Below are 21,475 nucleotides of genomic sequence, written 5' to 3' on the forward strand. Positions count from 1 at the left end.
ATGAGGGGCCGCCTGAGCCTGGCGGGCCTGGCCTTGCTGTGCTGGTTGAGCGGCTGCTCCGCCTTGTGGACGTAAGAGGGACTGCCCCGGTCGCGACCTTTCCCTCCCCACTGGGGAGTAACAACCACCTCGGTTTATTTAATAATAATAATGATCAATCAATCAATCAATCCTATTGAGCGCTTACTGCGTGCAGAGCACTGTACTAAGCGCTGGGGAAGTACAAGTTTCCCCATCTGTAAAACGGGAATGAAGACTGTGAGCCCCCCGTGGGACAACCTGATCACCTTGTAACCTCCCCAGTGCTTTAGAACAGTGCTTTGCACATAGTAAGCGCTTAATAAATACCATTATTATTATTAACTGGCAGCAGTCAGTCAGTTGTATTTACTGAGCACTTGCTGTGTGCAGAGTACTGTGTACTGTTGGGGAGAGTTCAGTGTAACAACAAACAGACGTAGCCCCTGCCCGCAGCGTGGGGTGACGGGCATTAATATAAATAAATAAATTACAGATAGGTACATAAATGCTGTGGGGTTGGGAGGGGGGAGCAAGTCAGGGTGACGCAGAAGGGAGTGGGAGAAGAGGAAAGGAGGGCTTAGTCGGGGAAGGCTTCTGGGAGGAATAGGATCCAGGTCTTCCGATTCCTGAAAACTGGCCTGAGCAGCAGAGAGTGAAGGGTGTTAATATTTGGTCCTATTTTCCTAATAGGTACAGAATCAAGGCCGAAAACTTTTTGATTGTCACAACCAGGACTTCTGTAAGTAGGGGAGTAGTAGTAGCAGCAGTGTTTATTGAGCCACACTAGGTGTGGTGCTCTGAACTAGGCGTTTGGAGAGTCCAGAGTAACATCATCATCAATCATATTTATTGAGCGCTTACTATGTGCAGAGCACTGTACTAAGCGCTTGGGAAGTACAAATTGGCAACATATAGAGACAGTCCCTACCCAACAGTGGGCTCACAGTCTAAAAACAGTAACAGCGGCCTATTCCCTGTCTATAAGTAGTTGATACTCTAATGGAGGTTTAATAGTTCATCATCATCATCATCAATCGTATTTACTGAGCACTTACTATGTGCAGAGCACTGTACTAAGCGCTTGGGTAGTACAAATTGGCAACATATAGAGACAGTCCCTACCCAACAGTGGGCTCACAGTCTTTGTTTAAAGTCTGTTGCGTTCGCTAAGTTTGATCGTTGAGTTTCTTTGAAACAACATGGCGGCACCCAGGGAATGGTTCCTGAGTTTCACAGCACCATGGAATCGCCATGGCTAAGGTGCTACTTCCCAAATTTAAGGAACGGACTACCCACGTGGAAGCTTTTCAAGCCTGCCTGCGCTAGCTCCAGGGATGGGGAAAGGTTGTAGATCAGGAGAGGTGATGGAGTTAAAAAAAATAAAGAGAGGACCTGTAGTAGGAAATCAATCAACACACGTTATTCGTTGAGTGTGTACTATGCGCAGAGCACTGTACTCAGGGCTTGGACCAGGATGATATGACAGAGTCGGTAGAGACGTTCCCTGCCCATGAAGAGCTTACAGCCTAGAGGAAATGTTACATTCCAGTCTAGGAAATGCTGCGTTACCCCCCCAGAGCCCGGTCTAAGATGTTCGGGTTTCTACTGCTATCACTTCCAAGGAAAACAAAGAGTCTGCAGCCTGTGGTGGGGTGGATTTAGAAAAGCAGTACTTTCCCCACCTGCCCCAATCATCATCATCATCATCAATTGTATTTATTGAGCGCTTGCTATGTGCAGAGCACTGTACTAAGCGCTCGGGAAGTACAAATTGGCAACATATAGAGACAGTCCCTACCCAACAGTGGGCTCACAGTCTAAAAGGGGGAGACAGAGAACAAAACCAAACATACTAATAAAATAAATAGAATAGATATGTACAAGTAAAATAAATAAATAGAGTAATAAATATGTACAAACATATATACATATATACAGGTGCTGTGGGGAAGGGAAGGAGGTAAGATGGGGGGATGGATCATAAGATCATAAGATGGGATGGGATCATAAATAAAGTGCTTATTATGTGCCAGGCACTGTTCTAAACAATGAGGTAGATACAAGTTAATCAGGTTAGACCCAGTCCCTGTCCCATAAGGGGCTCACAGCCTTAATCCCCATTTTACAGATGAGGGAACTGAGGCCCAGAGAAGGGAAGTGACTTGGCCAAGGTCACAGAGCAGATGGGTGGCAGAAGTGGGATTTGAACCCAGGTCCTTCTGACGCCCAGGCCCGTGCTGTACCCACTGAGGCACGCTGCTTCTCACACCAAGTAAGGCGGCTGGGGAAAGGGACCAGGTGGTTTACAACTGGCTCCCTTGGATCTGGTCAGCACGAACCGAGAATTTTCATGGGAGGTAAAAATTTTAAGCTAAGAATTGGCAACGGGGGAGCAGGCCACCCTGGGGGGAGAGTCCACACTCGGGGGAAGAGTGTCACACTTGGTATTTGTTAAAAATTCTCCATCTTTTCTTTTTGTTTAGATCGAGCTAATATTTGAAGGAGAGAAGTTTACGGAATGGGATGCTGCACCTTTTTGCTTACTCGGCAATAAAGTGTAAAGTTTAAAATTAAAGGCCGCCAGAAACTATTCAAGTGCAGAGAGTACTAAAGTTCCTAAAAGAAAACTTTTTAACACAAGTGTTTACTTGTTACTTCCACAGCGGCATGAAATATAAGATAATGTGATTTCTTCAAAGGAATTGAAACTGAGCCATTGGTACCATAGAATTTCTGTAACTGGCCTAACAGTTCTTCTTCCAAGATCGTTAGAGTCTGCTGATCAGTCGAGTCCATAAATCTTTAAAGAATGTAAAATCTGAGCTGATGATAATATAGTTAAAAATACTGTTTATTTTGTTACACAGATCGTCATGTGTATCCTTTGGGGATCTAATAGTAATAATAATAATAATTGTGATGTTTGTTAAGTGCTTACCCTGTGCCAGGCACTGTACTAAGCTCTGGGGTAGATGCAAGGTAATTGTGTTGGACACATTCCCTGTCCCACATGGGGCTCATAGTCTTAACCCCCATTTTACAGATGAGGAAACTGAGGCCCAGAGAAGTGAAGTGCCTAAGGTCACAAAGTAGACAAGTGTTGGAGTCAGGATTAGAACCAAGGTCCTTCTAACTCCCAGGCCCTTGCTCTATCCGCTTGGCCACACTGCTTCTCGAGAAATCACTTGTCAAACCCAAGAAGCAAATAAGAAGCAGAGCATATTGAATTTTTAGATTTCCATGTACATTTGGGTTTGAATGAATCAGTGTTTTGGGTGTTGTTTTTGTTTTCGCTTTCAACCAAGTGATGCGGGCAAGATAAGAAGTCAGCAGGACCAAGAGAAGTTGGAGGAGTGGGGGGGAGCAGGAACGAGACCTAATAAATGCACATGTATTCACTAGTAGCAATGAGTATTAGATATTAGTGCAGACACTTTAAATCCTTAACAGGTTTTTCAATTCTTTTTTCTCTCTGTAGCCAAAAGCAGACAAAAATGCACTGTTTAGTTTCTGATTTTCACAGCATCAAACCGATAGTACAAGGCGAGGTAAGTTGCTTTCAATATGGCAAATATTTCTGAGACTACGACTGTTAGATTTTATGTAATACGTTTCTGGAGAGTTGTTGTTTGTTTTTTTGTTTGGTTTTTTTTCTGGTACTCTTCCCAGTGCCCTCTTACCTCATGTTAGCTCTCTGGTTTTGTGATGCATGTGTACAGATGATTGTATTTGTTAAGCACTTACTATGTGTCAAGCACTATTCTAAGCCCTGGGGTAGATACAAGACCACACAGTTCCTGTCCCACAGAGAAGTTAAGTAACTTTCCCAAGGTCACACAGTAAGCACTGTATAAGAGGAGAAGAGTCTCTACCAGATTGGATCCCACCCTGCGGCTGACTGGGGTGGGGGGCTAGGGCATGAGAAGAAATAGAGCATGACCTTGTCTCCCCTACCTGATCTAGTAGTAATGGGGATACGTTCCAATAAGAATATGAATTTGTTCTATCTATCTATTCTATTTATTTTATTTTATCTATTCTATTTATTTTATTTTGTTAGTATGTTTGGTTTTGTTCTCTGTCTCCCCCTTTTAGACCGTGAGCCCACTGTTGGGTAGGGACTGTCTCTATATGTTGCCAATTTGTACTTCCCAAGCGCTTAGTCCAGTGCTCTGCACATAGTAAGCGCTCAATAAAGATGATTGATGATGATGATGAATTTAAACAATTAAATACTTAAAATATTCGGCCTCTACCGCAAGCTCTGTAAACATCGATCTGATGCTCACCCAGACATATTAGCCTGTCTAATTTGACTGCCCTGATTAAAACCTCACACTGTTGGCTACTCACGAGACCCGACTCTTTTTCCAGCAGATTGCCTCTACGTTGAATCGTTTGAGGTTTGCTTTAAGGGGATGATGTAACAGAAGGATAGCTCTTGGAGGGGTAACTAGCCTCAGTGCAAAACACATCAGCTGTTTGTGCTGATATATCTAGGATGCATAGATGAGGCTCAGAACATATCTGAACATTTAGAAAGCAGCACAGCCTAATGGATAGAGCTGGGACCTGGGAATCAGAAGGATCTGGGTTCTAATCCTCATCAGTAAAATGGAGATTAAGACTGTGAGCCCTATGTGGGACAGGAACTGGGTCCAACCCAATAATCTTGTATCTGCTTAGTGCCTGACACATAATCAGCGCTTAACAAATACCACAATTATTATTGTTGTTGTTAATAGTAATGATAATAATAATACATCGAATATTCATCTGAATAGCTGCCATAACCGTATTTCCATTCCTTCTGCCTTTCTTTTTACGAGCAGGAAATAGAACGCTTTTTGGCTATAGATAGATCCCTTGATTGCTTTTTGTGGTATGTAAATATAAGGTAAGTAATTCGGATTGAGCCTCCAGGTAAATACAGTACGGGCAACTGATGTTCTCGTTAATGGCTTGGGTCCATTTCTCATTTGCATACTTTTTTGGGGGGGGGGGTGCTTTTTAGGGGGAGAAATCTCTTACGTACATCCACCATATCCCCTACTCATCTTCATTTTCATCTACTCTGTTCTGCAACCAATCAATCATCAATCAATCAATCGTATTTATTGAGTGCTTACTGTGTGCAGAGCACTGTACTAAGCGCTTGGGAAGTACAAGTCGGCAACACATAGAGACAGTCCCTACCCAACAGCGGGCTCATCCATACACTCTAGGCCCCCACTCTCCAACCCCTACTTTCTCTCATTCCTACTCTTGTTCCCTCTTGTAATTTGTGCATCCCCATCTGGGCTCCTTTCCACTCCCCTAGCCCTCACAAATTCTTTGCAAGTTCAGCTCTGTATCGCGCGAGTAAGGCGGGTAAGAGGTTAACCGCATTTCAAAATCTGCAACAGGAAAGTTGCTAAACCAATTCAGGAACACTGGAGATCATTCTTATTACCATTATTGTATCTGTTAGCTGCTTACTGTGTTTACTAAGCACTGGGGTTGATTCAAGATCATCAGGTCCTGCGCGGGGTTCACAGTCTAAGTAGGAGGGAGAACAGGTACTGAATCCCCATTTTGCAGATAAGGGAACTGAGGCACAGAGAAGTGAGGTGACTTTTTCGAGGTCACACGGGGGAAGTGGCGGAGCAGGATTAGAACCTAGGTCCTCTGATTCCCATTAGACCATGCTACTTCTACTATTTCTACTACTACTACTACTACTACTACTACTACTAGTCCATTCCCTGCTCACAGTGTGTCAGCATCAGCCTCCCCCCTTCCTTTCCCATCTCTCTCTCTCTCTCCCTCTCCCTCTCCCTCTCCCTCTCCTTGGGGGCACCCCTCAACTAATAGATTTGGCAGTGTGTGGGACGCCCCCCACGCTTTTCCCATCCCCACCCACTAAGCGCTGGGGTAGTTAAAAACCACTTAGTTCTTAACCTTGGTTAAGCAAAACAAGGTAAAAAGACCTCTCTTCCCATTACAGACTTCCTTCTTCCCCTAAGAGTTTGGAGCAATGATCAATCAATCAATCAATCATATTTATTGAGCGCTTACTGTGTGCAGAGCACTGTACTAAGCGCTTGGGAAGTACAAGTTGGCAACATCTAGAGACAGTCCCTACCCAACAGTGGGCTCACAGTCTAAAAGGGGGAGACAGAGAACAAAACCAAACATACTAACAAAATAAAATAAATAGAATAGATATGCAGAAGTAAAATAAATAAATAGAGTAATAAATATGTACAAACATATATACAGGTGCTGTGGGGAGGGGAAGGAGGTAAGATGGGGGGGATGGAGAGGGGGACGAGGGGGAATGATGAGCTCACATTTACAACATTCCTAAATTCAAATCGTTCTAGCTTTACACCCCACAGGTTCGGACTGGTTTGGACTTCCTGACAGCAAACTTGTCTATGGCATTGGCTCTGGGGGTACAGGGAGCGGAGGTCGGGTGGCGGGCGGGAGGAGCACAAATGATTTTCAAAGCTGCAAAGGGGCCGGAGAAGGGTGGGAAGCTTTCAAGAGGAAGGGGGTGTTGGACTGAGAGAGCCTGAAAGAGAGACAATTACCTTACTATTGTCCAATGGAGTCACCAGGGAGGGTCATTCTGTCCAGAGCGCTTACGACAGGTCAGGTACTGTACTAAGCACTGGAGTAGATACAAGATAATCATGTTCTATACAGTCCACATTTCCACAATGGGGCTCACAGTCTTAAGCCCCATTTTATAGATGAGGAAAATGAGGGACAGAGGAAGTGAAGCAACTCACCCAAGGTCACACAGCAGACGACTGGCAGAGCCCGGGATTAGAACGCAGGTCCTCTGACCCCCAGGCCTGTGCTCTGTCCACTAGGCCATGCTGCTTCTTACGATTCCGTTTATTGATCAAACAGTCAATTCATCATCTCCAAATACGTACTGGCATTACCTAAATTGCTTGGTGCATGGCGTTGGGTGAGTCTCTTAACTTCTCTGGGCCTCAATTTCCTCATCTGGAAATGGGGATAAAATACCATTCTCCCTTCCACCGTGAGCCTCAAATGGGACAAGGACTGTATCTGGCCTGATGATCTTGTTTATATCTATTGCTTAGTATGGTGATTAGCAAATACCACCATAATTAGTATTATTATTACACCCCTGTGAACTAGTTCATAACCACTTTGACAAGAGGTTCCTCACTTTCTGTCTTTTTCTTTAAAATGTTTTTTTCTTCTTTTTTTACAGTGAATACGATTCAGTCAATGAGATTCAGGTACAGGAAATAGTTTTTGTTTTTAAACTGCTTATCTTTCCTTTCTTCTGCCTTACACTCTACCGATATGTACATGTATATGTATATGTATATATATATGTATATATGTATATGTGTATATGTATGTGTATATATGTATGTACACGTATATATATGTGTGTATATATATGTATATATCCTGTATATATGTATATATGTTTGTACATATTTATTACTCTATTTATTTATTTATTTCTTTATTTTACTTGTACCTATCTATTCTATTTATTTCATTTTGTTAGTATGTTTGGTTTTGTTCTCCGTCTCCCCCTTTTAGACTGTGAGCCCCCTGTTGGGTAGGGACTGTCTCTAGATGTTGCCAATTTGGACTTCCCAAGCGCTTAGTACAGTGCTCTGCACATGGTAAGCGCTCAATAAATACGATTGATGATGATGATGACCAGTGCTTTGCATAGTAAGCGCTTAGTAAATGCCATTGTTATTATTATTATTGTTATAAATATTAATGCCTAGAGCAGGGGTGACTAAACTGTAGTTCATCAGCCCCATGCGAGGATTCTTCACTAGGTCTGTGGCTTGCAGTGAGAAGCCAGGTAGCCCGGACTTTATTATTTCTGATTTTGCCTTGGCAGCCCGGGGCTACAGTGGCAGCAGCAGCAGCATCCCTCCCGACAAGTGTCCAGGCTGAGAAGGGCGGCCACCCCCACTTCCTGCCCCTGCTCCCCACCTGTATCTTCTGGGGGTTTTTAATGGTATTTTTTTAAGCACTTACTATGGGCCAGGCACTGTACTGAGCGCTGGGGTAGATACGAGCTGATCAGGTTGTACGCAGTCCCTGACCCACATGGGGCTCACAGCCTTAATCCCCAATTTCAAGATGAGGGAACTAAGGTCCAGAGAAGTAAAGTGACTTGCCCAAAGTCACACAGCAGATGAGCAGTAGAGCCGGGATTAGAACCTAGATCCTCTGACTCACAGGTCAGCATTCTCTCGACTAAGCCACGCTGCTTTCCTTGGTCTCTTGGTTGCCTGCCGTCCCTCTCTTCCTCCCTCACCCTTCTGAATCACTTACTCTCCATTCCAGTTAGAGGAGGTTTTTGGGTTTTTTTTTTTACAACTTGCGGCTCTCGGCGATATTATGTTTTTTGCTCAGCGGCTCTTGAGCTTAGGAGGCTTGTCCACCTCCGGCCTCGGGTAATGTTTTTCAAACTATTGTCTGGCGACACCTTAAATCCACTCTTTTTCATGTCATTCCTTCAACAACATAATCCAACTGCTCTATCTAACCAATGTTTTTCCAGGATGATGGGTTTTTAAGTAGTTATTGGTATAGATTCAGCTTTACCTAGAAAGATACAGTTTCCATTAGAGGGTTGCCATGCACTTTAAACATCAAACTCTTAAATAAAGAATTCCGGTCAATAACTGTAGTGTTTAAAGTCACTGATTACGGAGTTTATACAGCGTAGCCTCAAAACCTGGAAGGGAAAAGAGCCGACTAAGGGAAGGAAGTTGATGGCTGTAGATGATAAATTAGAGAGGCGAGAAAGTCCCAGATGAATCAATCGCATTTATTGAGCGTTTACTGGCTAGAGGGTGTTTACATTTCAGTATTTGTTTATATTTCAGTATAAATATTGCAAAGCCAAGGTGTGGGGAGAAGATGTAGAGTTGGTTATATTCAGGGGAAAAGTTAGGTAACAGGATACAAGAGCAAGGGTTCAACGACGTACTCCTTTTTGGCCCCAGGAAGTCAGAAAGAAGCTTCCCAGAGATAGTAAAAGCCGAAGGAAAAATTATAAAGAGTAACTTGAATCAATCGGTGATATTTATTGAGCACTTACTATGTACAGAACACCATAGTAAGCGCTTGGGAGAGTACAGTGCAAAAGAATCAGCAGACACATTCCCTGCCCATAATATGCTTACAGTCTAGAAACTGGATGGTGAATAATGAGCCAACAAAGAAGCTTATAATAATAATAATGGCAGTTAAGTGCTTACTATGTGCAAAGCACTGTTTTAAGTGCTGGATACCTTGGTGATACCTGCCCAAGAGTGAGAGGGAGATTACTATGGCAGAGTCTACAAACGAAAGGGAAAAAGAATAATTCTGGTATTTGTTAAGCACTTATTATGTGTCTGGCACTGTACTAAGCATTGGGGTGTATACAAACAAATTGGGATGGACACAGTCCCTGTCCCCCATGGGGCTCACAGTCTTAATCCCTATTTTACAGATGAGGTAACTGAGGAAAATAGCCAGATAATTAGACGGCCGAGAACAGTGCCATTCAGTGGCCCCAATTCTCCACGGCTGGGGAACCCAGTTTAAGGAACTCCGCCCTTAAGGAGTCTTCATGTTTCTGGGAAGTGGCCAGTTCCCAGAAGGAGCAGGAGGAGGCATAGCCACAACAATTCAGCAGTCACATTTAATTAGTTGGCTTCTCTGAATGGGGCAGGCTTAGGTTTACTGTGAAATGAGAGAGGCTTAAATACCTCTCCCGTCGGTTGTTCATCCGGCCTAATCAGCCCTTCCATCCCAGGCCACAGCCCGGCAGCAAGAATACTTGGAAAAGTGAGAGTAGGGAAGTGTGTCGCCCTTCTGTGCCCTGGAAGAGGGTAGTAGTAATAATAATTCTAATAATAATAACTATAATGGTATTTGTTAAGCACTCCCTGTGTGCCAGGCACTGGGGTGGATACCAGCAAATCAGGCTGGACACGGTCCCTGCCCTACATGGGCCACACGGTCTTGATCCCCATTTTATCGATGCGGTAACTGAGACCCAGAGAAGTGATTTGCCCAAGGTCACACAGCAGAAAAGTGGCAGCGTCAGGATTAGAACCCAGGGCCTTCGACTCCCAAGCCCGTGCTCTATCTGCTACGGTTTGCTGCTAATACCCGCCTAATCTTGAAGATGGGTCGGGGGGGGGGGGGGGGACTAGGTCACAAGAGGAGCTCACTGTTGATGGTTAGATTACTCTGATTGGAAAAGGATTTATGTATTTTAAAAACACGGCTGACTGAGCCCTTAGACTTATAACAGGCATGTTAGTAAACTAGTATCATGAAATTGGTTTTAGTAGACTAGTATCATGAAATTCAAGTGTTTTGCCAGCTTTATAGATACGGCAGAACATCATTTAGTGTCTTTAAGGACACAAAACCGAAGAGGTATAAAGCTATTGTAACACAATAAACCCCCATCTTTTACTTCCTAGAAAATAGGTGTATGGGTGTTTGACCCAGAAAACGCAGATGCATCTGAGTTACATCACTCCGCACAAATGCCTTCTGTGGTATGTGGAAAGATTTTTCTTTATCGTAAAAGTAGAAGAAAATAATGTAGAGCAATTCAGTCCTTTCTGCTAATACTAAAGGAGTTGCATCCTTGAAGAACCACCCGTTCTGGAAAAACTGCCTTAGAGCTGGGAATTACTAGGTGGAGGGTTAGACGAATCCACCATTATTGATATTTTTCAGAGCCAATTCCAGTATTATTATGTCCACCACTAGCTGAATACTTAATCCCTTAGGCACTTACCGTTGTTTTACTATTCTGAATATTGTCAAGTTGTAAAAACTCGAAGCACTGTACAGTCTAGTAGAGAAATTTGGCAAAGGTTGGGAATTCAGTCCTTTCTGCTAATACTGAAGGGGTTGCATCCTTGAAGAACCACCTGTTCTGGAAAAACTGCCTTAGAGCTGGGAATTACTAGGTGGAGGGTTAGACAAATCCACCATTATTGATATTTTTCAGAGCCAATTCCTGTATTATTATGTCCACCACTAGTCGAATACTTAATCCCTTAGGCACTTACTGTTGTTTTACTATTCTGAATATTGTCAAGTTGTAAAAACTCGAAGCACTGTACAGTCTAGTAGAGAAATTTGGCAAAGGTTGGAAAGCATAGAAGCACCTTGCCTTGACTCATTCATTCATTCATTCATTCAATCTTATTTATTGAGCCCTTACTGTGTGCAGAGCACTGTACTAAGCACTTGGAAAGTACAGTTCAGCAATGTGCCCTATGTATACACAGAACCACGTCTTCCTCCAGCAAATCAACTTGTGCCAACTTGAGGATTGTCTTGGGTAAGAATCGTCACATATTTTGGAAAGAACATTTCCTGATTTTTCCTACTTATGTCCAAAAATAATATAATGAAAACAGGGGTGTTAGCAGAACTGACTGTACTCTAAGCAAAGAAATAACTTCATTGATGTGAATGTATGTACACTCACACAGACACACACACACACAGCGACACACACACACAGCGACACACACTGTCTATCTTGTATTTTATTGATAAGCTTCCAAGGGGAAAGTGAGAGTATGGAATCATCTCCCTGTGGAGCTCTGGAAGAGGGTAAGACTAAAGACCGTCCAACCTTCAAGGGGAGATTAGGTCAATCTATCATTGCTGATGGTTAGAGTCAGATTGCTTTGATTGGGAAAGGATTTACGCATTTTGAAAACTTGACTGAGTAGTTAGATTTACAATATGACTGAATATAACAGATGGGTTGGTAAATCAATATCACGAAACCCAAGAATTTTACATACCAGCTATCGATGCACTCATTCATTCAATCACATTTATTGAACACTTACTCTGTGCAGACATGCTATATAAAGTAAAGCACCATTCAATGCCTTTTAAGACACAAACTGCTATTCTCCCTTACTTCCAATACTATTTAGATCATTTTTCAGAAAACAGGTGGTTCCTGTGTTTTACCATCCTCATTTTTTTAATGGCATTTGTTAAGCGCTTACTCTGTGCCAGGCACTGTATGTACTAAGCACTGAGGTAGATACAAGCTCGTTAGGTTGGACACAGTCCATGTCCCACATGGGGCTCACAATCAATCCCCATTTTACAAATGAGGAAACTGAGCCCCAGAGAAGTTAAGTGACCTCCCTGAAGTCACACTGCAGACAAGTAGACCTGTCTATTTGTTTTGTCTTGTTGTTTATCTCTCCCTTCTAGACTGTGAGCCCGTTGTTGGGTAGGGACCGTCTCTATATGTTGCCAACTTGTACTTCCCAAGCGCTTAGTTCAGTGCTCTGCACACAGTAAGCACTCAATAAATACGATTGAATGAATGAATGAATGAAAGTGCCCCTCAAAATTGCCACATCTAACCCCTTGACCAGTTCCATCCACATCTAAGGTCGTACTTAGATCACGTAGCAAGCTACGCATCGTGTAGCAAGGCAGGATCACAAACAACAAAATCCTTGAATGAAATTTTTCCCGGCTTGGAAAAATGGCACTTTCCTATACCGTCACCAACATCACAGTTTTCATTATCACATACCAACGTCTTACACCCTCAGTTAGTTATAACTCAATCTCTCTTATCCATCACTCCTGCAGTAGGAGTAGAAGGGAGAAAAGGTTGAGTGAGTGTTTCCCCTCTTATCATTTAAAGAGCCTGCCATTCAGTTGGTTGAATTTGGCAAATTGATTTCTATTTTCTTCCCTCATCAATGATTGCACCTCCACAAATTAAATTAAGTGGTTTTATTTTTGATGTAGGTTCTTGGCCACACGGAATAAAAATTGGTTCTAGTTTCCTAGATAGTTCTTTTGTCAAGTGATTATTTTTGCAGCACCCTGTTCAATTTTGCTAGAATGTTTTCATAATAGTGCTTACACAGTATATTGAAATATCAAGGAAAAATGTTTTTGTGATTTAAAATTCAAAATTCATGATATTCTATGCTTTTGTTGTGTTTCATAGAATTCCAGGATTCTCACCAGGCAGTTCATTGATATGGGACAGGAGCCTATTCTTTATTCTTATTTGCAAATCAGAACATTTACTCCAAAACCTAGAACAGACTTTGGGTAATTCATTTAAATATCCTACGCAGAACTAAGCTTCAATTTCATTTCTCTCATATCACTATTTAGCGTTTGGATTGGGGGAGTTAAAAAATATAATTGGGATGAAGTATCCGTTTCAAAAATTTCAGATTTTGCTTTAGCCTTTATTTTCTGTTTTGATACTTGTTAAGTGCTTACTATGTGCCAGGCACTGTACTGAGCAGGCACAAACTAATCAGTGTGGACCCAATCCATGTTCCACATGGGGTGCACAGTTTTAATCCCCAATTTACAGATGAGGTGACTGAACCCCAGAGAAGTGAAATGACTGGCCCAAGGTCACAGAGCAGACGATTGATGGAAACTGAATTAGAACCCAGGTCCTTCTGACTCCCAGGCCTGCTGAACTAGCCACAACGCCACGCAGCTTCCCCATTTTCTATTTATGATTCATGTACCGTAACATCTGCATGGGCAGTGTTTCTTTAGTAGTATAGTAACTAGATGAACTCATGAAATTAAAACTACCTTGTTTAATCAATGGTAATCTTCCTCAACTTTGATTTTCTACCAACGACGTCAATCTAAAACTTAGCAACACAAATCTTTTTGATAACTAGCTCATTGTGGCCTGGGAATGTGTCTACCAACTCTGTTATATTGCTATATTATACTTTTCCCAGTGCTTAATGCAGTGCTCTATGCCTAGTAAACACTCAATAAGAAATGATCAATTGTTTGACTATATAGTGAACACGTATAAGAAAAGCAATGTCTAATGTAAAGTATGTTACTCAAGAAAACTGGAGCCTTTATAAAAAAAAATTAGGCACTTAAAAATAATCAGGTTTTCCAAATATTGTATTCCAGAATAATGCCCTTTCTTTTGATGGCTTGAAAATGTGCTAAATTGACTTTTCATCTTTGGTGGAATTCGGATAGATTTTTGAATTGATTTAAGATCATTCTGGCAGGGACAATAGAGCCTTAAAATGAAATAAATAAATAAATAAATAAATAAATTAGGGATTTAAGAAACATTCTTCCAACAACCCATGCCTGTTTCGGGTGCAGTGCAGTGGCAGGAGAAAAGGTTTTTCTGCCATCATCATTATCCATAGTATTTGTGCATACTGGTTGTACCCTTTAGTTTCCAGATCCCCTAATGATGTCAAACACTTTAATGAATACATTGCAGAGGATGTACTGAGTAGTCCAGATTACTGAGCCAGCCCAGCACTCTGTCTCTACCGAAGGCAATGAGGTTCACTTTTGCCATTTTGTTGTTAGAGATTCGTAGGATCATCCCTACAGATGTGCTCATTTAGCAACCTACTGTGGATAGCTCAAACATTCATTTTCCAAATCTTTCTCGAATCTCTCCGCCTGCACAACTTCCTACATTAATGAATTTTAAATATTATAGAAGATAGTTGATTTTTTTCCTCTCTTTGAACCTGCAATACTAAACCCGAAGGCAGAGCTCTCTAAATTTGGTTTGTTTATTTGGACCATACCCTTTGTGGTGTTTGTAGATTTCATTTAAGGCTGGTCCCTGAATTCCTGTCTCCGAGTCTCTGTGTCCATCTTTTTCTCTCCCCGCTCCCTTACTTTATGTCAGCCCCCGTACCTTTGGCTTCCCATCTGCCCCTGCATTCAAAGGGAAAATTTGCCGCCTTTAAGTAAAATCTAAAACGTTTTATTTAGCACATTTGTTGCATTTTACCATCGGGTGGCAGCATAGTAGCGTACATCAAAATATCCAAGACGATATTAGAAATGCCCAACAGAAAAAGATTATAAAATAAGAATGAGCTTGGGGTGACTGATTAGGAGGAATGTGAATTGATCCGATTCAGAGATAAAACGTTAAAACGCTCAGAAACATGTGCGTGTTTGGGATAGCCTTATATTAAGTAAAAACTGTTTGAAGGTAGTTGCCAAAACCTGAATTTTTCTCCCCTCTTCCATCCCTGGTTCAAAATGGCCACCATTTTTCAAATCTTGCTAAGGTTCCGTTTGAAGTTTAAGCATCCTTCACATTCCTTTAGTTGGACTAGAAGATGTGTATATTCCATTAAAAATGATATTGAAATCATTCCCAGCTGTAGAATAAACTTAATCTTTCAGGGCTGTATCGATATTCAGTGACCAGTTCTGCCCACGGTAATGTTTGAGAAAAAATCTGCATCATCCACATATTAATAGCACAAACATTCATTCATTCATTCATTCAATCATATTTATTGAGCGCTTACTGTGTGCGGAGCACTGTGCCAAGTGCTTGGGAAGTACAAGTCGGCAACATATAGAGACGGTCCCTACCCAACAACAGGCTCACAGTCTAGAAGGGGGAAACGTGTTTAGCCTTGTTTTTAGTGGCTCAGTGGAAAGAGCTCGGGCTTGGGAGTCAGAGGTCATGGGTTCTAATCCCAGCTCCGCCACTTGTCAGCTGTGGGACTCTGGGCAAGTCACTTCACTTCTCTGGGCCTCAGTGACCTCATCTGTAAAATGGGGATGAAGACTGTGAGCCCTACGTGGGACAACCTGCTGACCTTGTATCTACCCCAGCGCTTAGAACAGTGCTTGGCACATAGTAAATTCTTAACAAATATCATTATTATTATTATTATTATTATTATTATTAACTTGGTGACCTGGGAAGGCCACGGCATAGTGCTTAGAGCATAGGCCTGGAACTCAGAAGGTCATTGATTCTAATAACAGCTCAGCCAATTAATAATTATAATGTTGGTATTTGTTAAGCGCTTACTATGTGCCAAGCACTGTTCTAAGCACTGTGGGGGATACAAAGCCAGCAGGTTGTCCCACGTGGGGCTCACAGTCTTCATCCCCATTTTACAGATGAGGTCACTGAGGCCTAGAGAAGTGAAGTGACTTGCCCAGAGTCCCACAGCTGACAAGTGGCAGAGCCGGGATTAGAACCCACAACCTCTGACTCCCAAGCCCGGGCTCTTTCCACTGCGCCACACTGCTTCCCTAATTGTCTACTGTTGTAATAATCCAGTTGTCTGCCGTGTGGCCTTGGGCAAGTCACTTTACTTCTCTAAGCCTCAGTTTTCTCATCTGTAAAATGGGGATTAAAACTGTGAGCCCCATGAGCGTCAGGGACTGTGTCCAACCTGATTTGCTTGTTCCCACCCCAGTGCTTAATAACAATAATAATAGTAATAAATGACAGGGCCTGTCACAGAGTAAGCACTTAATACCACTGTTATTATTATTATTATTGGGGGGTTTGCCATTTGTTTATATGGATCTGCCCAAATCTATGGTCAAGGCCATGTAGCCAATAACAATAATAATAATAATGATAGTATTTGTTAAGTGCTTACTATGTGCCAAGCACTGTTCTAAGTGCTGGGGTAGATACAAGGTCATCAGGTTGTCCCATGTGGGGCTCCCAGTCTTAATCCCCATTTTGCCGATGAGGTCACTGAGACACAGAGAAGTTAAGTGTCTTGCCCAAAGTCACACAGCTGACAAGTGGCAGAGCCAGAATTAGAACCCATGACCTCCGACTCCCAAGCCTGGGCTCTTTCCACTGAACCACAGTCAAGTATTTGGGCCTGTGAAACTGAGCTCTGCCGGCTGACCATCTGATTAGACCGTCTCCAGTAGAGACAGTCAGCAGATCGACCAGTTGTCCACAGATTCCTCTGAGTGATCTGCACCCTCCCCAATCAATCAATCAATCAATCGTATTTATTGAGCGCTTACTGTGTGCAGAGCACTGTACTAAGCGCCACCCATCTGATCCAAGTGGGCTTCCAGAATTCTGTGTCCCCAACAAGCCCAGGCCCGGGACTGAGGAACAACTGAATTCACCACCATCCCTCCTGAATGTGCGACAAGTTTTTCATTTCTTTTTTCCTTTATTGAAAGGGATTACTACCAGGTATATCCTTGTTCTTCCCCTTGCTCCCTATTTTCTAGGAATGATATGTGTACCTATCTCCCCTATTAGATTGTAAGCCTCTTAAGGGCAGGGACCCTTGCTTTTGCTTCTCTTGTAGTCACCAAAGTGCTCTGCACACAGCAAGAATAATAATTGTGGTATTTGTTAAGCTCTTACAATGTGCCAAGCACTCTTCTAAGCACTGGGGTAGAACGAGGTAATCAGGTTGGACACAGTCCTTGTCCCTCACGGGGCTCACAGTTTTGATCCTCTTCTGTAAAATGTTAAGTGACTTGCCCAAGGTCACACAGCAGACATGTGGCAGAGCCGAGATTAGAACCCATGACCTCTGACTCCCAGGCTGTGCTCTATCCACTAGGCCATGCTGCTTCTCAATAAGTAATCAATAAATACCGGTGATTAATCGATTCCCTGTCCCCCTTCCTAACTGCCCCCCCCAACCCACCGCCAGGAGAGATCAGGGAACAATTGAGCACATTATGATATTTTATTATGATGTTTTTCTTAAGGGCTGGAAGAACTCAATGCCTTGCATTCTTACCCATTTTACCTGTCTTTTTCTAGGATCTGGGAATTTCTCTTATCAATAAAACCCAGTGGGATCATACTGAAGATTATAGGAAAACCAGTGGCTTTTCAGGATTGCTTTATTGCAGACAGCTATTTCATAATAGGTCCCTCTCAGTCTGAATTTCATTTGCGTGAAAATGAGTTGCCTCTCTCTGCACCAAAAAATAGTGAGCTCATTGTTAAATGGTCAGAATGTCTTCCGGTAATTGGTGTTTTGTTGTCAGAATTCGGAGTGTTCTATACAAATGATGGATTCAGGTCTGCAAGGAAAATCAAATCACCAATCTTGGATGATCGAAGATTTACAGTATCTAATGTGGCAATGTCAGAAAGTGGAATCTTCATATTGATAAATGGTAGCGTTTACCTAGAAACACCTTTCCATGATTTTTTATCACTCGTCGACGACTACAACTTTCCCAAAACTGAAATTATTGGAATAACTTCAAGGAAATGGTGTTTATTTGAAAATACTGGAAAGGTTAGTCAAGAGTTTTATAAGGGGAAAATTCTCAAAGGATGTCTGAACTTTTTGTTTCAAAATATAATGAGTAAGATTTGAAAGCTAGAGATTAAAGTGAAATTTCGCCATGACAGTCAAGTAGCTCAACAAATCCATCCCCTGTCAGGTTTCCATTTTCTCATGGGAACAACATTGTCAGGTTTCCATTTTCTCATGGGGACAACATTACAAATTAGTTATAAATGTTATAGCAAATGGAATTAGTTCTCGAACCAAGGTTGAATACCCGATTTTTAACCAATATTACCCCAAATTATATACTCAATTATAGATGAGTTGTAGAACTACTACTATTTCTATGGAATCCGAGAGGTTCTGGAAGTGAAACGGAGGTGTTGACCTTCCGCTAATAACAGTAATGCTAATTGTGGTAGTTGTTAGGGGCTTACTGTATGCCAGACACTGAACTAAGTGCTGGGGTGGACACGAATACATCAGGTTCGACACAGTCCGTGTCCCAAATGGAGCAACCAGGCTTAATCCCCATTTGACAGATAAGGAAACTGAGGCCCAGAGAAGTGAAGTGACTTACCCAAGATGACACAAAAGACAAGTGGCGGAGCCAGGATTAGAACGCAGGTCCTTCTGGCTCCCAAGCCCGTGCCCTGTCCACTAGGCCATGCTGCTTCTCTTCAGCCTCTCCTGCTCACCTCCCCTCTTCCTTCCACCTCACCCTTTAAACTTCAGTTTTCCTTCCACCCATTGTCACTTTAAAAATCATTTCCCTATACAGCTCTCATATGCCCTCCCCAGCCCCCTCGACTACCACCACTTGGGCCGTAGAAGAGGCTGGGGTTTTCAAGTCAAAACTGATGAAGTCAAAACTAAACCTGAAACAGGGTGTAAATTCAAAAAGGTTGTAAATGCCGTGTATCAATAGCTTAAATCTGAAGTTGAGGACTGCCTGTAGAGCAAGAACCTTAGTTCTGTGCACTGTAATTTTTGTATCTTTTAGGTAAATTGGTAAAACCAGAACAATTAGCAAAATGAAATCTTTTGCTTACCTGATTACAGTTCTTGCACTGTTTTTTTTTTTTTTTGGTTGTCTTTTCAGATCTCTAGCAAATTAAGCAAAGTAATACTATGGTCAATAGACACAGTTTACCTCGGGTATACTGGAAACCTATTTGTCAAGTTAACAACTGTGACAGAGCTCAGAGAGATTCTAAAGTTGCCCTTGGACGCTGCAATCACCATAGCCAACATGGAATACACTTTACACCCGTCTGATATTACTCTGTTACTGAGCTATTGCAGTCCCTGTGGTGCCACAAAATCGCTTTACTTAGCAACCTACTGGGAAGATAAAAAACAATGGATACTGGAAGACCTTTCTTGGCAAGTCCCAGTGCAGAATGCCATATCTCTATTATTCCTAAATTCAGCAGTGCCCAATCTGTTGCTGTGGGATGATCGTAACATGTACTACAGTTACCAAAACCATTTAATTCAGGGCTTCCTACAAATGTTTAAGGAAAATGAGAGCCTACCAGAAGGTGACTTCATTCACCAAGTTTTTCTCGGTAAAATGTTGTTTATTTTCTTGGAATGAGCTTGTTCTGGGCAGGAAACTTGTCCGCTAATTCCGTTGTACTCTCCCAATCACTTAGTTCAGTCCTCTTGCACATAGAAAGTACTTAATAAATATGATTGATTGATGAGTAGATTTGAGGGTATTTGTTCAGCAATGATAACTTTTCCAGAACAGTTTGTGACAAATATGTTGCCTGTTTTACGTCATTTCTGGCAGAGATAGAGAAGCAGCATGGCCTAGCGGATAGAGCCCGGGCCTGGGAGTCGGAAGGACCTGGGTTCTAATCCTGGCTCCCCTGCTTGTCTGCTGGGTGACCTTGGGCAAGTCACTTCACTTCTCTGGGCTGAGGTGTTCCCTCATCTGTAAAATAAGGATCAAGACAGGGAGCCCCATGTGGGACACGGACTGTGTCCAACCTGATTAGCTTGTATCTAGCCCAGTGCATAGTACAGTGCCTGGCACATACTAAGTGCCAAACAAATGCCTTAGGAGAAAAAAAAGATAGTTCCTGGAGCACCTGCAGCTTTCTGGGGCTATTTGTAAAAATGGAAGGTATTTTTTGAGGATTGTGGTTTCATAAGCAGAGTCGCAATGAAACAACTGCCTTCCACTTTGACAAGAAAATGGGGAAAACCATGGGCTTACCCTAGTTTACTGCCTCCTGGGAGATGGAGAAAAATAAGGCCCCACTCCCTGGACATCGACTAGTTGGAGATCCTCTTGAGAAATGTGGAGAGGAGTGAATTTGTGTGGCAGGACTCAGAAACAATTGAGTAAGCTTGTTCAGCAAAGATCGGTGAAAGCGGCATAGCCTACTCGTGGAAAGGACACAGACCTGAGAGTCTGAGGGTCTGGGTTCTCATCCCGGCTCCACCACCTGTCTGCTGTGTGACCTTGGGAGAGCTGCTTCACTTCTCTACGCCTCAGTCCCCTCATCTGCAAAATGGGGATTAAAACTGGGAGTTGGGTGCTTAGTACGGTGCTTGACACGTAGTAAGCGCTGAGCAACCGCCACAGTTGCAATTGTTATTATCCGTTTGGCTTTCGAGTGCGACCTTGAGCACCCCTCCTGATCGGACCGAGGATCTTCCTGATTGAGAGAGAGAGCCGCTGCCCAGGGAGTTCAAGCAATCCATCAGTCTGGGTGGAAAGAGCACAGCTTGAGAGCCAGAGGACGTGGGCTCTAGTCCCGGCTCTGCCACTTCATCATCATCAATCGTATTTATTGAGCGCTTACTGTGTGCAGAGCACTGTACTAAGTAAGCGCTTGGGAAGTACAAATTGGCAACATATAGAGACAGTCCCTACCCAACAGTGGGCTCACAGGCTAAAAGGGGGAGACAGAGAACAAAACTTGTCTGCTGTGTGACCTTGAGCAAGTCACTTCGCTTCTCTGTGCCTCAGCTACCTCATCTGTAAAATGGAGATTAAAACTGTGAGCCCCATGCAGGACACGGGCTGTGTCCAACTTTATTACCTTGTATCTACCCCGGTGCTTAGAACAGTGCTTTGGCACATAGTAAGCGCTTAACAAACACCAAAATAATAATAATTAGTGAATAGAGCTCAGGCCTGGAGGTCAGAGGACCTGGATTCTAACTCCGGAAGTAAGGGGGGAAAAAAAAGAAAACTTGAAATGCAGTCTGTCAGTCAGGCAAATAAACTGATGGCAGGGTGTCCAGGCTGGGCAGTGAGACTGTGAGCCCACTTTTAGACTCCCTTTTAGACTGTGAGCCCACTGTTGGGTAGGGACTGTCTCTATATGTTGCCAACTTGTACT

General features: G+C 42.8%; 1 protein-coding gene across 9 annotated transcripts in view; it reads left to right on the forward strand.

Annotated features, from left to right (window-relative positions):
• The window catches only part of CATSPERE (catsper channel auxiliary subunit epsilon), a 41,116-nt gene continuing 19,641 nt past the window's right edge, over window positions 1–21,475 (forward strand). For 4 of the 9 annotated variants that reach the window (XR_005455075.1, XR_005455074.1, XM_038761447.1 and 1 more), the window contains exons 1-10: window positions 1–71; window positions 712–760; window positions 2,505–2,578; window positions 3,500–3,569; window positions 4,854–4,918; window positions 7,256–7,283; window positions 10,509–10,586; window positions 13,043–13,149; window positions 17,633–18,119; window positions 19,216–19,684. Coding sequence is in view for 7 of the 9 variants with exons in the window: in XM_038761447.1 (XP_038617375.1) it covers window positions 1–71; window positions 712–760; window positions 2,505–2,578; window positions 3,500–3,569; window positions 4,854–4,918; window positions 7,256–7,283; window positions 10,509–10,586; window positions 13,043–13,149; window positions 17,633–18,119; window positions 19,216–19,684 (1,498 nt within the window). In the remaining 2 variants the exon portion in view is untranslated. Of the gene's footprint in view, window positions 72–711; window positions 761–2,504; window positions 2,899–3,499; window positions 3,570–4,853; window positions 4,919–7,255; window positions 7,284–10,508; window positions 10,587–13,042; window positions 13,150–17,632; window positions 18,120–19,215; window positions 19,685–21,475 lie in introns of those variants that run through there. The other 5 variants (XM_038761454.1, XM_038761451.1, XM_038761448.1 and 2 more) reach the window with 5 other exon arrangements.

The sequence above is a fragment of the Tachyglossus aculeatus genome, chromosome 19 (assembly GCF_015852505.1).
Source record: "Tachyglossus aculeatus isolate mTacAcu1 chromosome 19, mTacAcu1.pri, whole genome shotgun sequence".
NCBI classification, from domain to species: Eukaryota; Metazoa; Chordata; class Mammalia; order Monotremata; family Tachyglossidae; genus Tachyglossus; species Tachyglossus aculeatus.